The 16650-nt window shown below is 35.3% G+C and overlaps 1 protein-coding gene across 8 annotated transcripts; it reads right to left on the reverse strand.

The window, feature by feature from the left end:
- Window positions 1-8559: 8559 nt before the first annotated feature.
- LOC124837326 (uncharacterized) lies at window positions 8560-14298 on the reverse strand. 8 transcript variants are annotated; one of them, XM_088113352.1, is made up of 5 exons: window positions 14037-14298; window positions 12429-12712; window positions 12018-12336; window positions 10692-11436; window positions 8560-10594 (listed from the first exon to the last, which is right to left on the reverse strand). In XM_088113352.1, the coding sequence occupies exons 3-5, from the start codon at window positions 12264-12266 to the stop codon at window positions 8757-8759; spliced, it is 2832 nt and encodes a 943-aa protein (XP_087969478.1). In that variant the 5' UTR covers window positions 12267-12336; window positions 12429-12712; window positions 14037-14298; the 3' UTR covers window positions 8560-8756. The 8 variants fall into 8 exon arrangements, with proteins under 8 accessions (XP_087969478.1, XP_087969477.1, XP_087969476.1 ...); XM_088113351.1 differs by having other exon boundaries at window positions 12429-12960; XM_088113350.1 differs by lacking the exon at window positions 14037-14298 and adding an exon at window positions 13194-14015 and having other exon boundaries at window positions 12429-12960.
- Window positions 14299-16650: the final 2352 nt, after the last annotated feature.

A 16650-nucleotide genomic window follows, 5' to 3' on the forward strand; every position in this document is an offset into this window, starting at 1 on the left:
TTTTTGTTCATAAGATGAAAATGTCATCAATCTCTAAGAAATGAGAATGATTTTTTTTTGATAGATTCACATTCAATTAATTTGTTTTAGTAAAAAGAAAGTTGAATTGGTAGTTCGACTTTTATATTCTTCAAATTTCAAATTTAAGTAACTATTATTATCAGAGCAACGAATACGAAACTTGAAAGTACAAATTAATATATAATTATGATTGGTTTATGTCAGAAGAGTAATATTTGATCACGAGAGGATGTTAGTACTAAAATGTAAATATTTTTATATATATTATAATATATTATTTTCTAATATTTGTTGTAGTATTTTACTGTTTATTAGAACTTTATATCAATCAAAATTTGATTTTCTTTTAGCATAATGCTACTTTGTATTAATTTTTTTATGTGAATATTTTGAAAAATAATACTGCATAATTACATATATAGAGCAAAATCTCTATCTGATTTTAGTTAATGACATCAATATTAGTCTTCCATTATTAAAATGAAGATTTACTTTTAAATTTTCAAATAATTATATTTATGCATATTTTATAGTCTTTTTAGAATAATTCAATGCGTTTAATTTTAAAAAAAAGTTACATAAATGACCAAAGTTTTATATTTTATTGTGGTTACAGTATCTTTTTAACCGGTTGTTGGTAGTTAAATTACTTCACAAATCATTGCACTCATGTAGCAAACGAAGAAATGAAAATAATAATAATAATAATAATAATAATAATAATAATAATAATAATAATAATAATAATAATGACAAATTCCTTTACAAATAGGAAAAATATAATAATTTCTTAATTTATGCAAACAAAACAACAAATCACATGAATATTGTTATGTAGTAAGATACTTTAGATATTTATTACATAAAATATCTTGGATATTTTAGACGGTTAAGTAACTAACCACGTTTTTAGGTAAGATGGTTATTTTTATTTGGCTTATAAATACAGTAACAGGGCAAAGGTCCAGGTACGTTCTCTTTATGCTCTAGAGACCCTAGAATAATATTTCAGAGCAGTATCATAATTACTCTCTTGAGAGCTGAGGCTCCATAATTCACATCTGACTTGAGCGTCGGAGTATCTTTGCAGGTACCTCCCCCTCCTTTGGCGAGTATGAAGAGCAACAATTGGAGAAGAGCAAGCGTCCCAGACAGCGTCCCAGACAGCGTCCCAGACAGCCAAGAGCAATAAAGACACACCGGACAAATGTACACCGAAACATTTTGGCGCCCACCGTGGGGCCGAGTGTCATCTCACAAAAACCGCAAGAGGAGCACTCGGCCTCGAGGAATCACTTTTTCGGAAAGAGCTACTCCATCAAATCGCTGCATCACTGCCAAGATTCTCCTCCGCGAGCCATTGACGCCACCACGAGCACCTCTGCGAAATCGCGCCCGTGAGCACATCAGCGAAATCGCACCCCTTTGCGGGTCAGATTCAGCGCAAGGACAACCCCCAAATCAGGTCCGCCCATCAGCCTCCGTCGCGCCACCAGGTGCTGCTGTCACAGGAGCACCATTAGGTCATCTCCCTCGTCTCCACTGTCGCACAATCTGCAAATCAAAAAACCCTAAATTCCCAAATCGCCTCCCAAACACGATCACGCTGATCCCACGACAGTGGTGGAGACCACCGAACTCCTGTCCACGGTGTATCTCAACAAGAACAACCCACACCAGCATCTTCAATGGCGTCACTCTTCAGATCCCAGAACGTGCAATCTAAGTCAACCCCAATTCGAAAACTTCACAACCTCTACTCGCAAAAACAAAACCACAATTCCAACCAATGAAAATCCAATTACACCAGGAATCCCTAATTTCCCAATTTCCACAAACCTCAATCCCCAAGTTGAGCCCAGGCGGAATCTGCCGTGTAAAATGCAGACACATTCCCGCCAATATGCAAGAGCTGGTGCGCAAAACTAGGGTTTCTGTTCAAGAACTTTGCAGGCCCCTCAGCTGCATTGACCATGGTGGAGGACCTTACTCAGATCGCTCACTTGCTCAACAGCCCCATGAAGCACCGATTCTAAGGTTTTTTGGAGTAAAAAGGGATTTGACAGAGAAGCGAGAAGAAGACGGTTGTCACCCAGGGACAAACCCTTTCGCCGTCTTGTCGGACCCATTCTCCACGTCTTCCGCAACACTCGCGCCATCCACGCGTCGTTCGGTTCTGCCTCCACGTCATCCAACCCAATTTCTATTCCCCAATTTCCTGGTCGACCACAAAGAACGAGCAAGTACTCCAACGTTCGTCCACTCGGCTCCGCCAGCGCTCGGTCATGCATGGTCTCACAACACTCAATCGTTCGGCAATTCGGTCTCACCGCCGTTCGGCAATTTTCAGCATAAAGCATCCATCAGTCGTCCTCAATAACGTTCGTCCTTAAAACGTCCCGCATTCAGCCTCGCGTACGTTCTGCCTTTCGACTTAGAGGACGCTCGACAATCAAAGGCTACGAGCGCTCCAAGATTCGGCCACTCGACGACAATGACGTTCGTCCTCTTGGCCTCAATCGTTCGTCACTTCGCTCGTCACCGACGTTCGTTCTCTTGGCCTCAATCGTTCGACCATTAGATTTATCGGACGTTCGGCCTAGAGCGTTCGTCACTTCGCTCATCATCGACGTTCGGTTTCTAGCGCTCGGCCTCGCGTACCACTCGAACGTTCGACAATCAGTGTGTACGAGCGTCCAAACAGTCGACCTTTCGGCCTCGCCGTTCGGATTCGGACGCTCGACAATCCCCGTGTACGAGCGTCCTTGCCGTCGGCCGCTCGGCCTCCAAGGTGTTCGACCTTTTGTTCAAACGCTCGACAGTCTATGTATACGAGCGTCCAAACAGTCAGCCGTTCGGCATCGCTTCGGTTTCAACCGCTCGGCCTGACGTTCGGTCTCTACCGGCCTCCTGATCGGCACCTCGGCCTCATTGACGTTCGGCCGTTTGGCCTCCAACCTTTTGCCTCGATCGTTCGGCCATTTGCGTCTCACACGTTCGGAAATTCGTTCTCGCGGCCGTTCGGCCTAGAGCGTTCGTCACTTCGCTCATCATTGACGTTCGGTCTCTAGCGTTCGGCCTCCCATGCCACTCGGTCACCAACGTTCGGCCATCCGTGGCTTCAAGCGTTCGGCCATCCGTGGCCTCAACCGTTCGGCCACTCGTCTCAACATCGTTCGTCCACTCGGTCCCCAACGTTCGGCCACTCGTTTCCATAACGTTCGTCCAAACCGTCCTCATGTTCAACCGCTCGAGAATCCATTTGGTTTCGGCCGCTCGACAAGCCATGTGACGAGCGTTCAAACCGTCCTCGTGTATGGCCTCACATTCCACCCAGTCGCTCGACAACCTATGTGTCGAGCGTTCAAACCATACTAATGTTCGGCCTCCTGACGCTCGGCACCTAGGCCTTAACCGGTCGAAACTTTGGTCTATGTGACGTTCGGCCATTTGACCTCACCGTTCGACAATCCATGGTCACAAGCGTTTCAACACTCTCCCATTGGGCCTAAGTGACGCTCGGCCCTTCGGCCTCTATCGTTCGACCATCCATCGGCACGAGCACTCAAGCACTGGGCCATCCGACCCCACTGATGTTCAGCCAGTCGAACTCTAACGTTCGTCCTTACTAATGACCGCCCATTGGTCCTGACGTTCGCCATCTTGGCTTGACCCGTTCGGCCAATCGCTTCATTGACGTTCGGCAATTAGCGCAAGAAGCGTCCAGCATTCGGCCTAACTGACGTTCGGCTGTCAGGTTTACAACTCGACCGAACGGTCTCACCTATGTGCTTAACATTTTTTGTATCTTGCAGGTCACAAGAAACAATCAGCCCAAGACTGAGTCATCCTATGCTGACGCACTAAAAATGGGCATCACACCTAGACCTGGTAGATGTTCGCCCTAGAACACCCAGGTGCATTGAATAAAGGGATACACTCCCGCTGGTAGATGTTCGCCCTAGAACACCCAGATGCATTGAAAAAATGGATACACTCCCGCTGGTAGATGTTCGCCCTAGAACACCCAAATGCATTGAAAAAAGGGATACACTCCCGCTGGTAGATGTTCGCCCTAGAACACCCAGACCATCAAACCTAGCGAACCATCCCCTAACCTAGCTTATGTTCGCCCAAGAACATCAAATTTTCAAACATTCTGTCGTTCGACATCGAAAGCGTTCGTCATTTGGTTTCATCTGCACGACCATCAAGGTCAACGAACGTTCACAAAGTCGTTCGTTCAGCCTCAACGCTCGACAATCAAATGTCAACGAACGTTCACAAAGTCAGTCGTTCGGCCTCAACGCTCCACCATCAATGTCAACGAACGTTCACAAAGTCGGTCGCTCGACCATCAATGTCAACGAACGTTCACACAGTCAGTCGTTCGGCCTCAACGCTCGACAATCAAATGTCAACGAACGTTCACAAAGTCGGTCGTTCGGCCTCAACGCTCCACCATCAATGTCAACGAACGTTCACAAAGTCGGTCGCTCGGCCTCAACGCTCGACCATCAATGTCAACGAACGTTCACACAGTCAGTCATTCGGCCTCAACGCTCGACAATCAATGAGTACGAGCGTTCAAACAGTCGACCGCTCGGGCTCACCCTGTGGATTTGAACGCTCGACAATCAATGAGTACGAGCGTTCAATCAGTCGACCGCTCGACCTCGCCCTCTGGATTTGAATGCTCGACAATCAATGAGTACGAACGTTCAAAGAGTCGACCACTCGGCCTCGCCCTCCGGATTCGAACGCTCGACAATCAATGAGTACGAGCGTTCAAACAGTCGACCGCTCGGCCTCGCCCTTTGGATTCAAATGCTCGACAATCCCTGTGTACGAGCGTCCAAGCTGTCGGTCGTTCGGCCTTAAAGGTGTTCGACCTTTAGGTTTCGACCGCTCGACAATCTCTATGTACGAGCGTTCAATCAGTCGGTCGTTCGGCCTCCCTTCGGTTTCTACCGCTCGGCCATACATATCCTCACGTTCGGCCTCACTCATTCTAGCTTTTTGCCGTTCGTCTCCACCTCTTTTTCATCCATCAAACTCAACTGCTTGGTTATCCTTGATGTAAAACGTTCAATTCACACATTAGTGACAACCAGAAACACGCTCCCCAACACAGCGAATACAGCCTCCCTAAAACCCATGAGTCCTATAGTTACCACGTCCATAAAACAGAACGGTTAACTCGGACTTGGGGGGCATGTTATGTAGTAAGATACTTTAGATATTTATTACATAAAATATCTTGGATATTTTAGACGGTTAAGTAACTAACCACGTTTTTAGGTAAGGTGGTTATTTTTATTTGGCTTATAAATACAGTAACAGGGCAAAGGTCCAGGTACGTTCTCTTTATGCTCTAGAGACCCTAGAATAATATTTCAGAGCAGTATCATAATTACTCTCTTGAGAGCTGAGGCTCCATAATTCACATCTGACTTGAGCGTCGGAGTATCTTTGCAGGTACCTCCCCCTCCTTTGGCGAGTATGAAGAGCAACAATTGGAGAAGAGCAAGTGTCCCAGACAGCGTCCCAGACAGCGTCCCAGACAGCCAGGAGCAATAAAGACACACAGGACAAATGTACACCGAAACAAATATGATATTCAAGTTTTTTATTCACTTTTTATATGTCCTTATTCATGTGATTTTGTAGTTTACAATTTTTCTACTCAACATTGTATAATAAAATAGAATAAAAATTTATAGAAAAATATCATTATTTTTCAAAAATAAGAGAACATGTAAACAAAAAATACTGCGTAAACCCACAGTTAATAACAAAAAAATAACACATTCAAATGTGAGATGAATTTGCATCATAATTGTAAATATATATTTTATAAACAAATGAGTTAATAATTAAATATACGTACCGTGTAGTAATTATAATAATTATTTAACATTTCAACTATAAAATCCAAAATTGCCAGAGAATTTGAAGCTTCAAATTTTTAAATAATTGTATTTATAATATTCATTCATAAAAATCCATTTTTATGATGTCAAATTCAAATATATTTATGTTAATAGTGATGATCTCTATCTCAAGTGCCATATACAACATTTGAAATAAAGATTGTTAAAATTAAAAATATAAAGCAAATTTTAAATTTTAAAATATAAACTAAAAAAACTGACTTAAAAAGTTATGAAAGTAAAAGAACTAGATAAAATTACATAAAGATTCAACATCTAACATAATTTAAAATTATCTAAAATTGGTTCTAAATACAAATTATATTATGTCTATCATAAAATTTATAGAAATTTTGTAATATTTTTTTTTTGTGGGTGAGTGATAAGATTTGTATTTCTTTACTTTATAAAGTTAATCTTGTAAGTTTTAAGTTTATTTTCGTTGAAAGTGTTATTATCCTATTTAAAGTTTTTAATGTGGGTATGAGATTAAGATACTTTAATTAATTAATATACTTGTGAAATCTATAAGAGTGATTTTTATACAGTTTGTAAATCAGGAATAATTAATATAGTTATAACTCTTTAATTATTAGTGGAAATCCTAAAAAAAATATAAATGAACTTTAAAAAAATCCGGAAACTAATCACTGAATTATTTTACATCAAAAATAATTTTTTAATCTTTAAAAAAAGTGGTACACTGTTAAGAATCTTGTTAAGGGAAAAGAAGTTTGCCAAAATAAATGCACAAATGATCAAAATATTTGAATATAGTTAAACATTAGTGCAAATTATAATCATACATATACCCTTATATTATATATATATATATATATATATATATATATATATATATATATATATATATATATATATATATATATATATATATATATATATTCTCATTTTTCAGTCATCACGTTTTATCATCTCCACCCAACAAAAGAATGTAATGAACTTTATGACAGCGACACAGGTAAAAAAAAATCAAAGAATAAAAATATGAGAACATAATTAAGTAAAAATAAAATATAAAGCTAAAAAATATATATAAATATAACTAAATTATTAATTAAATCTTCCTAAGATAACAATTAAAAAAAATACAATTTTAACAATAATTTATACTGATGTTAACTTTGTTTTGGAATTGATTAATACAATTGACCATATAAACTGTTGGATCTTTAATAACTGTCGTATATGATGTTTATAAAAACAATATTAAGGTTAATATGTAATTAATGATTAAGAAATTATTAAGAATTTCACATTTATGAAAAAGATAAAGTAATAGACTCTTTCAAGATTAGTTGTATATTAACATTTTTTGAATAATCAGCAAACGTAACAAATATTAAAAGTCAAACAGGTGATCAATCACTTCAATAATAAACTGAAAATTTTCACTTAATTAAGTTTTGATTGCATGAAAAATTTATATATATTCAGTTAGTCTCTAATAAATTTTTGTAATATATGAATACTAAATAATTTTATATTTTTCAATTATGTATTTATTATTATTTTTTAATTCGATGAAGTAACTATTATTTTACAGTATCAATTTACAAAATTATTATATTATTTTACAATTTTAAAAAATTATAAAATAATATGTAACTATAATTATGACAGGACAAAATAATAATAATGTCTTCCAATTAATAAAAAAGTTAAATTGTAAATATTCAATTAAAAATATAAATTTTCTTAATATTCAATAGACCCTAAATTTACTATAAACTCAATTGACCATATCTAAATTTATCAAACACTTAAAACTAAACCATTAAAAAATTTATACAAATACCGTAATTATTTTTCACATAGTACTGAAATTAAGATATGATAATACCATATAATCGATTATTTACCCTATTTTTATTTAAAAAATGTATTTCAAAATGAACATGATAAAAACAATTATGAGATACAGGAGGAAACATCCATTAATAATTGATTGAGAATATCTAAGAAAACACAATTTAGATGAATTCCACTTTCACTAAAGACCCACAGAGTGTAAAATAGCACATCTTTGAGAAAAACGTTTTTATGGAGAATATCATCTTACCTACTTCAACCATAAAAGGTCAAGTCTGTGAAAAGAAACCACCAAACTATTTAAGTCATATCAATTTTTTCTTGAATTAAATATCATACCATGTCATTTTCACTAAATTAGTTCACTAAAGCAACACCGTTATTATTTCAGTGCTAAACATTTGCGAAAACAATCTTGAAATGTATGACATCTTTTTTCTAATAGATTAAGAATTCAGGATATTAAGAGAATTTAAGCATTTGTTAGCACTCCCTAAATATATGAATTAAAGAGTTCAAAAGACATTCAACACAAAAGTAATATTCAATGACAAATTCATTGAACAATAAAACTCTAGTATTATTATATGTCTTAACCTGGAGTTCCTTGTTTTATATTTGTTTGGCTTTTAAGGCAAAGGATAAAAATGCAACAAACAAGGAAAGAAGTAATTGAACAATAATATTCTAGTATTATATGTCTTAGTATGATGTTTCTTGTTTTCATATTTGCTTGACATTAAGAAGGGAAGAGATCCAAAATAGAAGAAACAAATAAGTAGAAGTCATTGCATCCCCAATATAGGAGAGAATGAATTTGATTCCAATAAGCAAGTTGAACATACATATGGGTTCCTTTTCTATTCTTCTAACATAATCTCATATACTATGAAGTGTCTATGACAACATTTACAAGAGGATCCTATAGTTCATAAAAACCTCATCCAAAAGTCCATGAACTTAACTTTAGAATTAGTTATGTACTTGGCTAAATATTAAGTGGGATTTACTGGTAGGAAATCTCTTTCCCCTTGGCTTTCTACAAATCTTTCCCCAACTAATGTACCCCATTTTCTCAATGGCAATTTCAGTGTCAACATTTAGTTCCTTCAAGTTCAAAAGCAAGTCTGTGATGTTAGAGGATGAACCACAAGCCCTTCTCTTCCCCCGCGCTACTACATTTCTGCCGGCACTTCTAAGGCAACCTGATGCTGAGGGAGTTTTTCTGGCAGCTTCCACGAGACCTCCTATGGTTTGAAGATCTTCGGTCACCTCATACCGAGACAAAGAAGCAATGCTTGGGAGAATGTCACTTTGGAAGTCATTCCCCTGCCTCCTCCTGTTTGTTCGGCACTTTCTTGGTTGACTTGGTGAAGTAGATAGACCTTCTTGCTCATTTTGGCCACTACTCTTGTATAGGTCCTTGGTATCAGACAAATTTAAGGACATGAACTCAAAGTAATCAAAGTCAGCAGGCAGAAAGTCCTCAAGATCCTTAATGGCACAATTGAAATCCTCCTTAACCTCATGCTCTGGATGATCGACTACTGTAGACACAATTCCAGCAAACCAGTGGAGATAACTAGTTATAGAAGGTTCAGATGATGGGCACTTTGTCATTTGGATACCATCATAGGTCAAAGCTTCTGATATGGAAACCAAAGCCTCGGCTGCAATTCTGGTTTGCTCTTCTCGTGCTTCTGGAACCTCCTGCTCCTGCCCTGCCAATCGCAACATCTCAGGCTGGTTTTCATCAGATTCTCCTCTGGGTGGAGAACATTCCTTGTTTTCTGGACTTGCAGGTGCTTGTAAATCATTATCAATTGGCATATTTTCATCTTCATTTGTGCATGAATTTAGGTCAAGAATACCTGATGAATGTTTGCGCTTCTTTTCACTCTTCGTGTATTCACTGACAGATGCTTGTTCGCCCATGTCAGGATAACCATCAGAATGCAAATTTACATTGGATATCTTATTAATTTCTTCAGTCCTATGATCTGTGGACAGGCTCTGGACGACTTTGGGTGTCTGAGGTTTTCCATTAAGGTCGAATGCACACATGTGACTTTTTTGAACCTTATTCAACTCCAAATCAGAATGTACACACCCAGATTTCGAAGGATTCAGAAAGGAAGAATCAATGGGGGTTGAGGCTTCACATTCATCAGTGGGGTTTCCCTTGGGTACAGCAGGCTTTTCTTTAAGCCAAGGCAGCCTTGAATCCTGAAATTTATCATATTCAACGGTTATCCGAATGCTTTGAAATTCTGCAGCTTTGGTTTCAGAAGAACCAACAGGCATAACATTCAGGTTTATGTTCTTGTTAGTCTCCACATATTCTGAATCCTTAACATACTTCCAAAGCTCATGGCCAGCTGATGATGGACCACGATCACAACAGTTTGGATCATCAGCACTAATTGATGGTAGACCCAACAGATTGGACCTGTTACAAAATTTGCTGTGAAGACAGTTTTGACAATCTAAATTAGAGCCAGATCCAATACTTTTCCATAACACTGATGGTGAAATCCTAGAACTTTTCAGGTCAGACTCAGAAACAAGCTGATGAGAAGAACATGGGCATGAAGCATAGCTAGGTCCAATCCAGACACCACTTGTGGGATTATACCTTCCAGCAAAGCTATCCCTATCCGTTCTCAGTCCCGGGACAGTTTGATTGGTGGAATGAAAATATGAAGAGTTGTTAACTTGTTTCAGCTTCTTACTTATGGATTCAATTGAAACAGATTGGTTTTCTGTATCATTAAATATAGCAAGGGAACCCAAGTCACTACCGTTTTGCCCTGTAAAATTAGCAATTCACTATATCAGAAAAAAAGGTATACAAACAAAGATATGTATTACAATAACTACAAGGCAATCTCAGAGACAAGTTCTCACCAGAACCAGTACCCAAGGGCAGCCGTCCATGTTTTGTCCCCTTGTTTGGTAGTGGGGGATCTAAACAAGATTGGAGATCCTGTTTTCTTTCCAAATTCTGGATGACATCATTGGTAAAACTATGAGAACCTGGTTTAATTCTCCTCGGCATATCATGAAAGGTATAGTTTTTGTGATGGATTGACGCACCAAAATCAGCATACTTTACACCTGTCTCTCCTTCAAGCTTAAATGGCAAATTTAGGTCGGAAAAACCATTAAAATTGGTTCTAAATGGTTTCTCAACAGTGTTGTTATAAACAACCTTAGAAATTCCATTTAAAGTATAAGTTGACAGTGCGAGCTCTTTGATAGCCCTTTCATTTTCACAAGATTCACCTTCACTATCAATGTATTCATCAGCTGGAAGTTGAAGATCCAATATTTTCTTACCAACTTTTCTGTAAGCTGATACTGATAGTGTAGTATCTTTCGAAGATTCTATGGTTGCAGCTGGGGCAGGAGCAGCAACAGGAGTAGGATGTAATTGCTTGCTCATTTCTTGCATAGAAGCCAATGGTAACTGGATGCCTTCAGCATTTAAAATAGATGATTGACTAGTGAACCAATGCAAATTTTGAGAGTAATACAAAGAGGAACTTGACGATGATGTCTCCAACCTTATAGTATGTTTATGTAACTCAATCCTTTTAATTTCATCCATTAATTCTTTTTGTTTCTGGTAAATACGGTGAAGCTCATGAATCTGAACAGCAAGGCACAGGCCAGAGTCATTAAAAAATAAAGTTAGGATCTTTATGAATATCCAATAATATTCAAGAACAATTTTACCCCAAACAACAAACCTCCACAATTTATCTTTATTTTGGATGAAATAAATTTTTAGAATGAAATGAATGAATGAATTTGACAAAATTTTTAGAATCATTTGTTTTTCTAAATAAGATTCTTATTTTGCTCCCCACTTTTATTATCAATAAATAAACAAATATGATTAAACTTCTTCTCATAGAACCTAATACTGACCCAAATATGTTACAATGGAACCTCTTACTGCCATTTCAAAAAGCCTCAGACTCTATAGTTACACAACTTCAGGACTTCAGGTACCAGCAGATGATAAATGTTTAATCTTGTGTTTGACGAAGACTGAAATAGGAAGCCTTATGAAAATAGTTAATTTGTGTAGATAATGGGTAATACTTTCTCACATGACCATGTTTGCCATCCAACACTAATTATACTTTTAATAAAACATAAAAGAAAGTATTTTTGGCAGCTATATGCAGAAAAGATAAACACGATGAAACCATGAAGCTAACATACTTGGTCCCTGAATATGGCCTCATGCTTGAGTATTGTCTGTTTCAGAAGTTCCTTGTTGTAACCTAAAAGATGACAAGTTGATGACAATGGCGAGGATCCAAGTCCATAGCAGTCATCCTCACGTTCACCAGTATAATTAGATGAGGTCCATGTGCTGCCTTCTGCACTGAAGACAAAATCCCTCGGGGACTGATATCCTGGGATATAACCATTGTTTTGCCTGTTTGCACCCATGCCCAATAGTGCCATAGATGACAATGTAGAGATTTCAATGAAATAAGATATTATAAAGTATCCTCATTTTTAAGGGAATGAAAACCTGCAATCAAAACAAAAATAAATTGATTCTTAGTTAAATAATAATTAAGAGAAATATTTGATAAGTAATAAAAAAAAATACAGTTTAGACACCTGCTTTACTCTGGCTTACATAGGTTCTTATTTACTGAGAATACAAGATTGTTCGCTAAGGAGAAAAGGATTGCTCCAAGTAATATATATGTAATGTGCACCCAAAAAATAGAATAATTAGATTCAATTGGACTGTTTTGTAAACTGCTCACATGACCCACAGGGGAATTCCATTCTACAGCTAAATTATCTGACAAAACATTGTGAAGACAGAATAATTCTAGATCGTGACATTTCCATATGATGTCATAGTAATGAAGACCTGCAAAGAAATGTGAGCCCATCTGCACAACAAGAAAATAAAAATTGCCACAAGCCAACTTTAATCTTCGTGTCCAACACTATTTTTCATTTTGACATCAAATGTTAAGCACTCGTGAGGAATATACATTGTACATATTTAATCTAATATAGTATTATTTTACATAAATCTATAGACAACAGATTACTCAACGTCACCAAAAAAATCAATCTCGTCCAGCAGTATATATTCTCAGAGAATAATTTGGCACCAAACAATCCTCTCCATCACCTAAAAATGAAAATATATAGGTTACATGACAAACGGGTGAAGAATAGACAAGAGTCTATAACCGGCTTCACAAAAGAGAAATGGGAACACATGTAATGCTATGCAAGAGGGCCAGAAATTAAATTTCTTTCCTCCATGTCCCTCAAAAAGAAAACGTTTGATGTTTTAAGAAAGAATTTGGTTACGGTTAAAAGGATTTTCTAAATGGACAACAGAAAGGAATACAAAACTACCTTGCTTGCAGAAGCATTTAAAATTCAAGTTGATAAGCACAAGCCCCGGAAACAAATAACCAATTTTGTCACAATTGGCTTTCTCAAAAAGGGATTGGCACTTTTAAGTTATGATAGACATCAAATGTTTTTACGTCATAAATCCATAAGAGAGTGCAAATATTTCCTAACCAGAATTAAGAAACCCTGAAATCAACACTCACAAGTATCACTGAACAGGGAAAGAAGAGCACTGTGAATACACTAATAATGATATCAAAAGTTCATATAATGATAAGCACTGCATAAACTGCAGGACAAGCACAGAAGCACCAACAGCGATCAAAAGAATTTTCTGAATGAGATAGAGTTAGGCCAAATGTTATGGTATCAAGTCAATCAGACATTTCTGAGACAAATCTCACAGGCAAATCATATTTTGCAATCAGAATCAGATGCTCCAGACAAGGGTATCAAATCCATCCATCAGATAACCCAGCCAACGACACAAAAAAAACCAAAATATGATAAACAAGTATTTATTCTCAAAAACAAGTCCATCAAAACATTTCATGTACGGAAAAGTAACAGGAAGAATACTCAAGAGTAACCCGTTCACAAAAAAAACACAAAAACTTGCAAGGAAGGGTATACAACTTAACCCAATTACATAATCACCGAAACACATAGCTCAGTGTGAAAAGAACAAAAAAATACAGTCAAATTCAACACTTGAAGGAAGAAGCCACTGAAGAGTAGTACAGAGAAGAAAATTTTAGAGCAAAAAAATGGGAAAATAAACAAGAAAATGTTGAAGAAACACGACATCATTGAAGAGAAAAAAAAATGAACTCGCTCACTCACCGGAAGAGTCATTGTTTGAGGGTAGTGGATACGTTGGAAAAAAAAAGATGAAGGAGAAGAAAGGCATTAATGTTAAAGCGAAAAGAGAGAGACCCAGAAGAGGTTGGGAATCAAAAAGTGATCTTTTGCTTTCTGAGATGCCTTAGAAAAGCAGAAAAGAATGGGGATTTGGATCCGCAGTGCTGGGCCATTCTCTCAATGAAGATTTTGCTTTCTCTCAGAGAGAGAGAGAGAGAGAGAGAGAGAGAGAGACAGAGAGAGGAAAAACCCAAAATGAAACCCACAAAACAAACGAAATTTACATCAAATTGGAAATTAAAGTTGTCAATAACTTGTCTCTCTCTTCTCCGTCTCTTTCTCATTAATGTTTTTGCTTATTACAAGTTGCTTTTCTTTAATACTCCCTCCATTTTATATTTATTTGAGTTTTAAGTTTTTATATTAAGGAAAACAATTACTCCAACACAATAATAGCATCTTTTATGGTCAATTTTATCAAAATAGGTCTATTCTATTTCTTGATTTTTATCAATATGTCACTGACTATTAAAAGAGAATAATATTTATTTAGGAACAAGATTAAAATATAAATTTTGATACTTTATGAAAAAGTGAAATATCAATGAAAAGATAAATATTAAAACAACCATTATAAAAAGTTGAAGAGTAGATAGCAAAGAATGTATTGTTTCTATGCAAACGACTCTCGAAAAAACATTTATCAGATATGATTGAAAAACTATGTTTGTAAAACTACCTTGATGTTTCCAATTCGATATTTTAATTGGGTTTGGATTGTTACATTCTGTTTGGAGTCAGCAGTGGGTCCCTTATCTTAATTTTGAAGTAAGAAGCATGCAAACTATGTGAGCTTTAACCACCTATTAGAAGCGCTCCTACACTTTCTACCATTATTACTGTTTCTCCCTCACGCAATCAAAATCAAATAACCTTTTTTTTTTACAAAAAATATTAAAAAACTTTTTTTTCATTTTTTTAAAGTTGATTTCAATAATATTTAGTGTTTTTAATGTGTAATTACTGTTGTTGTCAATATAAATTTGGTTGTGGTTAATATATATTACAATTATATATTAATATATATATATATAATATTAATATATATATTATATTTGGTTGGGGTTAATAATTTTCCAAAATATTATATATATATATATATATATATATATATATATAATATTTTGGAAAATGTATTAAGTGAAAAAGTTTTATTATTAAAGTGAGTTTATAATTTTTATATGAGAATAACATATTGTGTTTGTGATTTTGATTTGGTTGTGTGTGGAATATCTTTCAAAGGGATTGTGTTGAGATTCTTAGTCACAAAACAACTAATTATAAGAATAAATATAATTATGCTAGTTGAATTTTGTATGTGTACGGTGATTTTCTTATAAATATTTATATTTATTGTTCTAAATTATGGACTTTCTGATATTTTCATTGTTGGTTATGATTGTAATGTTCTCTTAAATAAATTATGTGGAAATGTAGTGGGAGATTACCTAAGAAATTTCATTTTGGATATAGTTAATTAATTTTAAAGAATACTGTGTTTAGGTTTTTGCGTTTGTCTTTTATTTAAATTATTCTCGCTTAATTTGTTTGATATATTACTAAAAACAATTCTTAAATAGTAACTAATTTTATAGATAAAAACAATTAATCATTATAGTGATTAACTTAGAATAATTTATAAATTTATAATTATTGGTATCTAAAATAATTTTTATTATTAATAAAAAATTATAATTGATTTGTTAATTAAATTTTAAATTAGTCACTAACATTAACTATCAAAGTTTTGTCATTAAAAAATTATTAAGTAAATTGATTACTAATTAACTAAATACCAATAATTTTAAGTTCATAAATTTATATCTAAATTAATCACTATATATAATGACAAATTATTTTCTTCTTTAAAATTAGTTGATATTTAAGGATTTTTTTACAATAAATAAATAAATATATATATATATATATATATATATATATATATATATATTATATATATATATATATATATATATTATATATAATATGGGATGTTATAAGGTTTGCTAAGAGTACGAGCCTCGTCATCCTCAAAAGCATATTCTATTTGCACAAAGTCATAATCTAGAACGTCATTAAAATGTTTTTTTGACGGTTGAAGAGAAGATGAAGATCATTTATACATATACATGGGTCATTTCTTCTTCTTGAATTGTGGAGTCATCACAAGACACTGTGTTATCATAGGTTACATCATTTGCATATGTTGCATTAGTGTCTACATTAGATGAAACATAGAGCAAACATCATACCAACTCAAATAAGTTCATATGATGTGAATGTAGACATAGTGGCATCAAAAGAAGCACTATGCAGTAAAGGGAAATGATAGCGAAAACATCAAATTTTCAATCCCATCAACCTACAACAACTTTAAGTTTTCAACTAATGGGCTGAGATAAACATCTATGTTATTTTCAGGTTGCTAAGGACTAAATATAAGCATTAACAACATCATATACTTTCTTTTCAAGCAAAATCCAGGGGATAAGTTGTAAATTATCAGTATAACGAGCCAACAATTGTGATTGGTACT

This window comes from Vigna umbellata, chromosome 4, assembly GCF_029865625.1.
Source record: "Vigna umbellata cultivar VRB3 chromosome 4, Vumbellata_1.0, whole genome shotgun sequence".
In the NCBI taxonomy this organism is placed as follows: Eukaryota; Viridiplantae; Streptophyta; class Magnoliopsida; order Fabales; family Fabaceae; genus Vigna; species Vigna umbellata.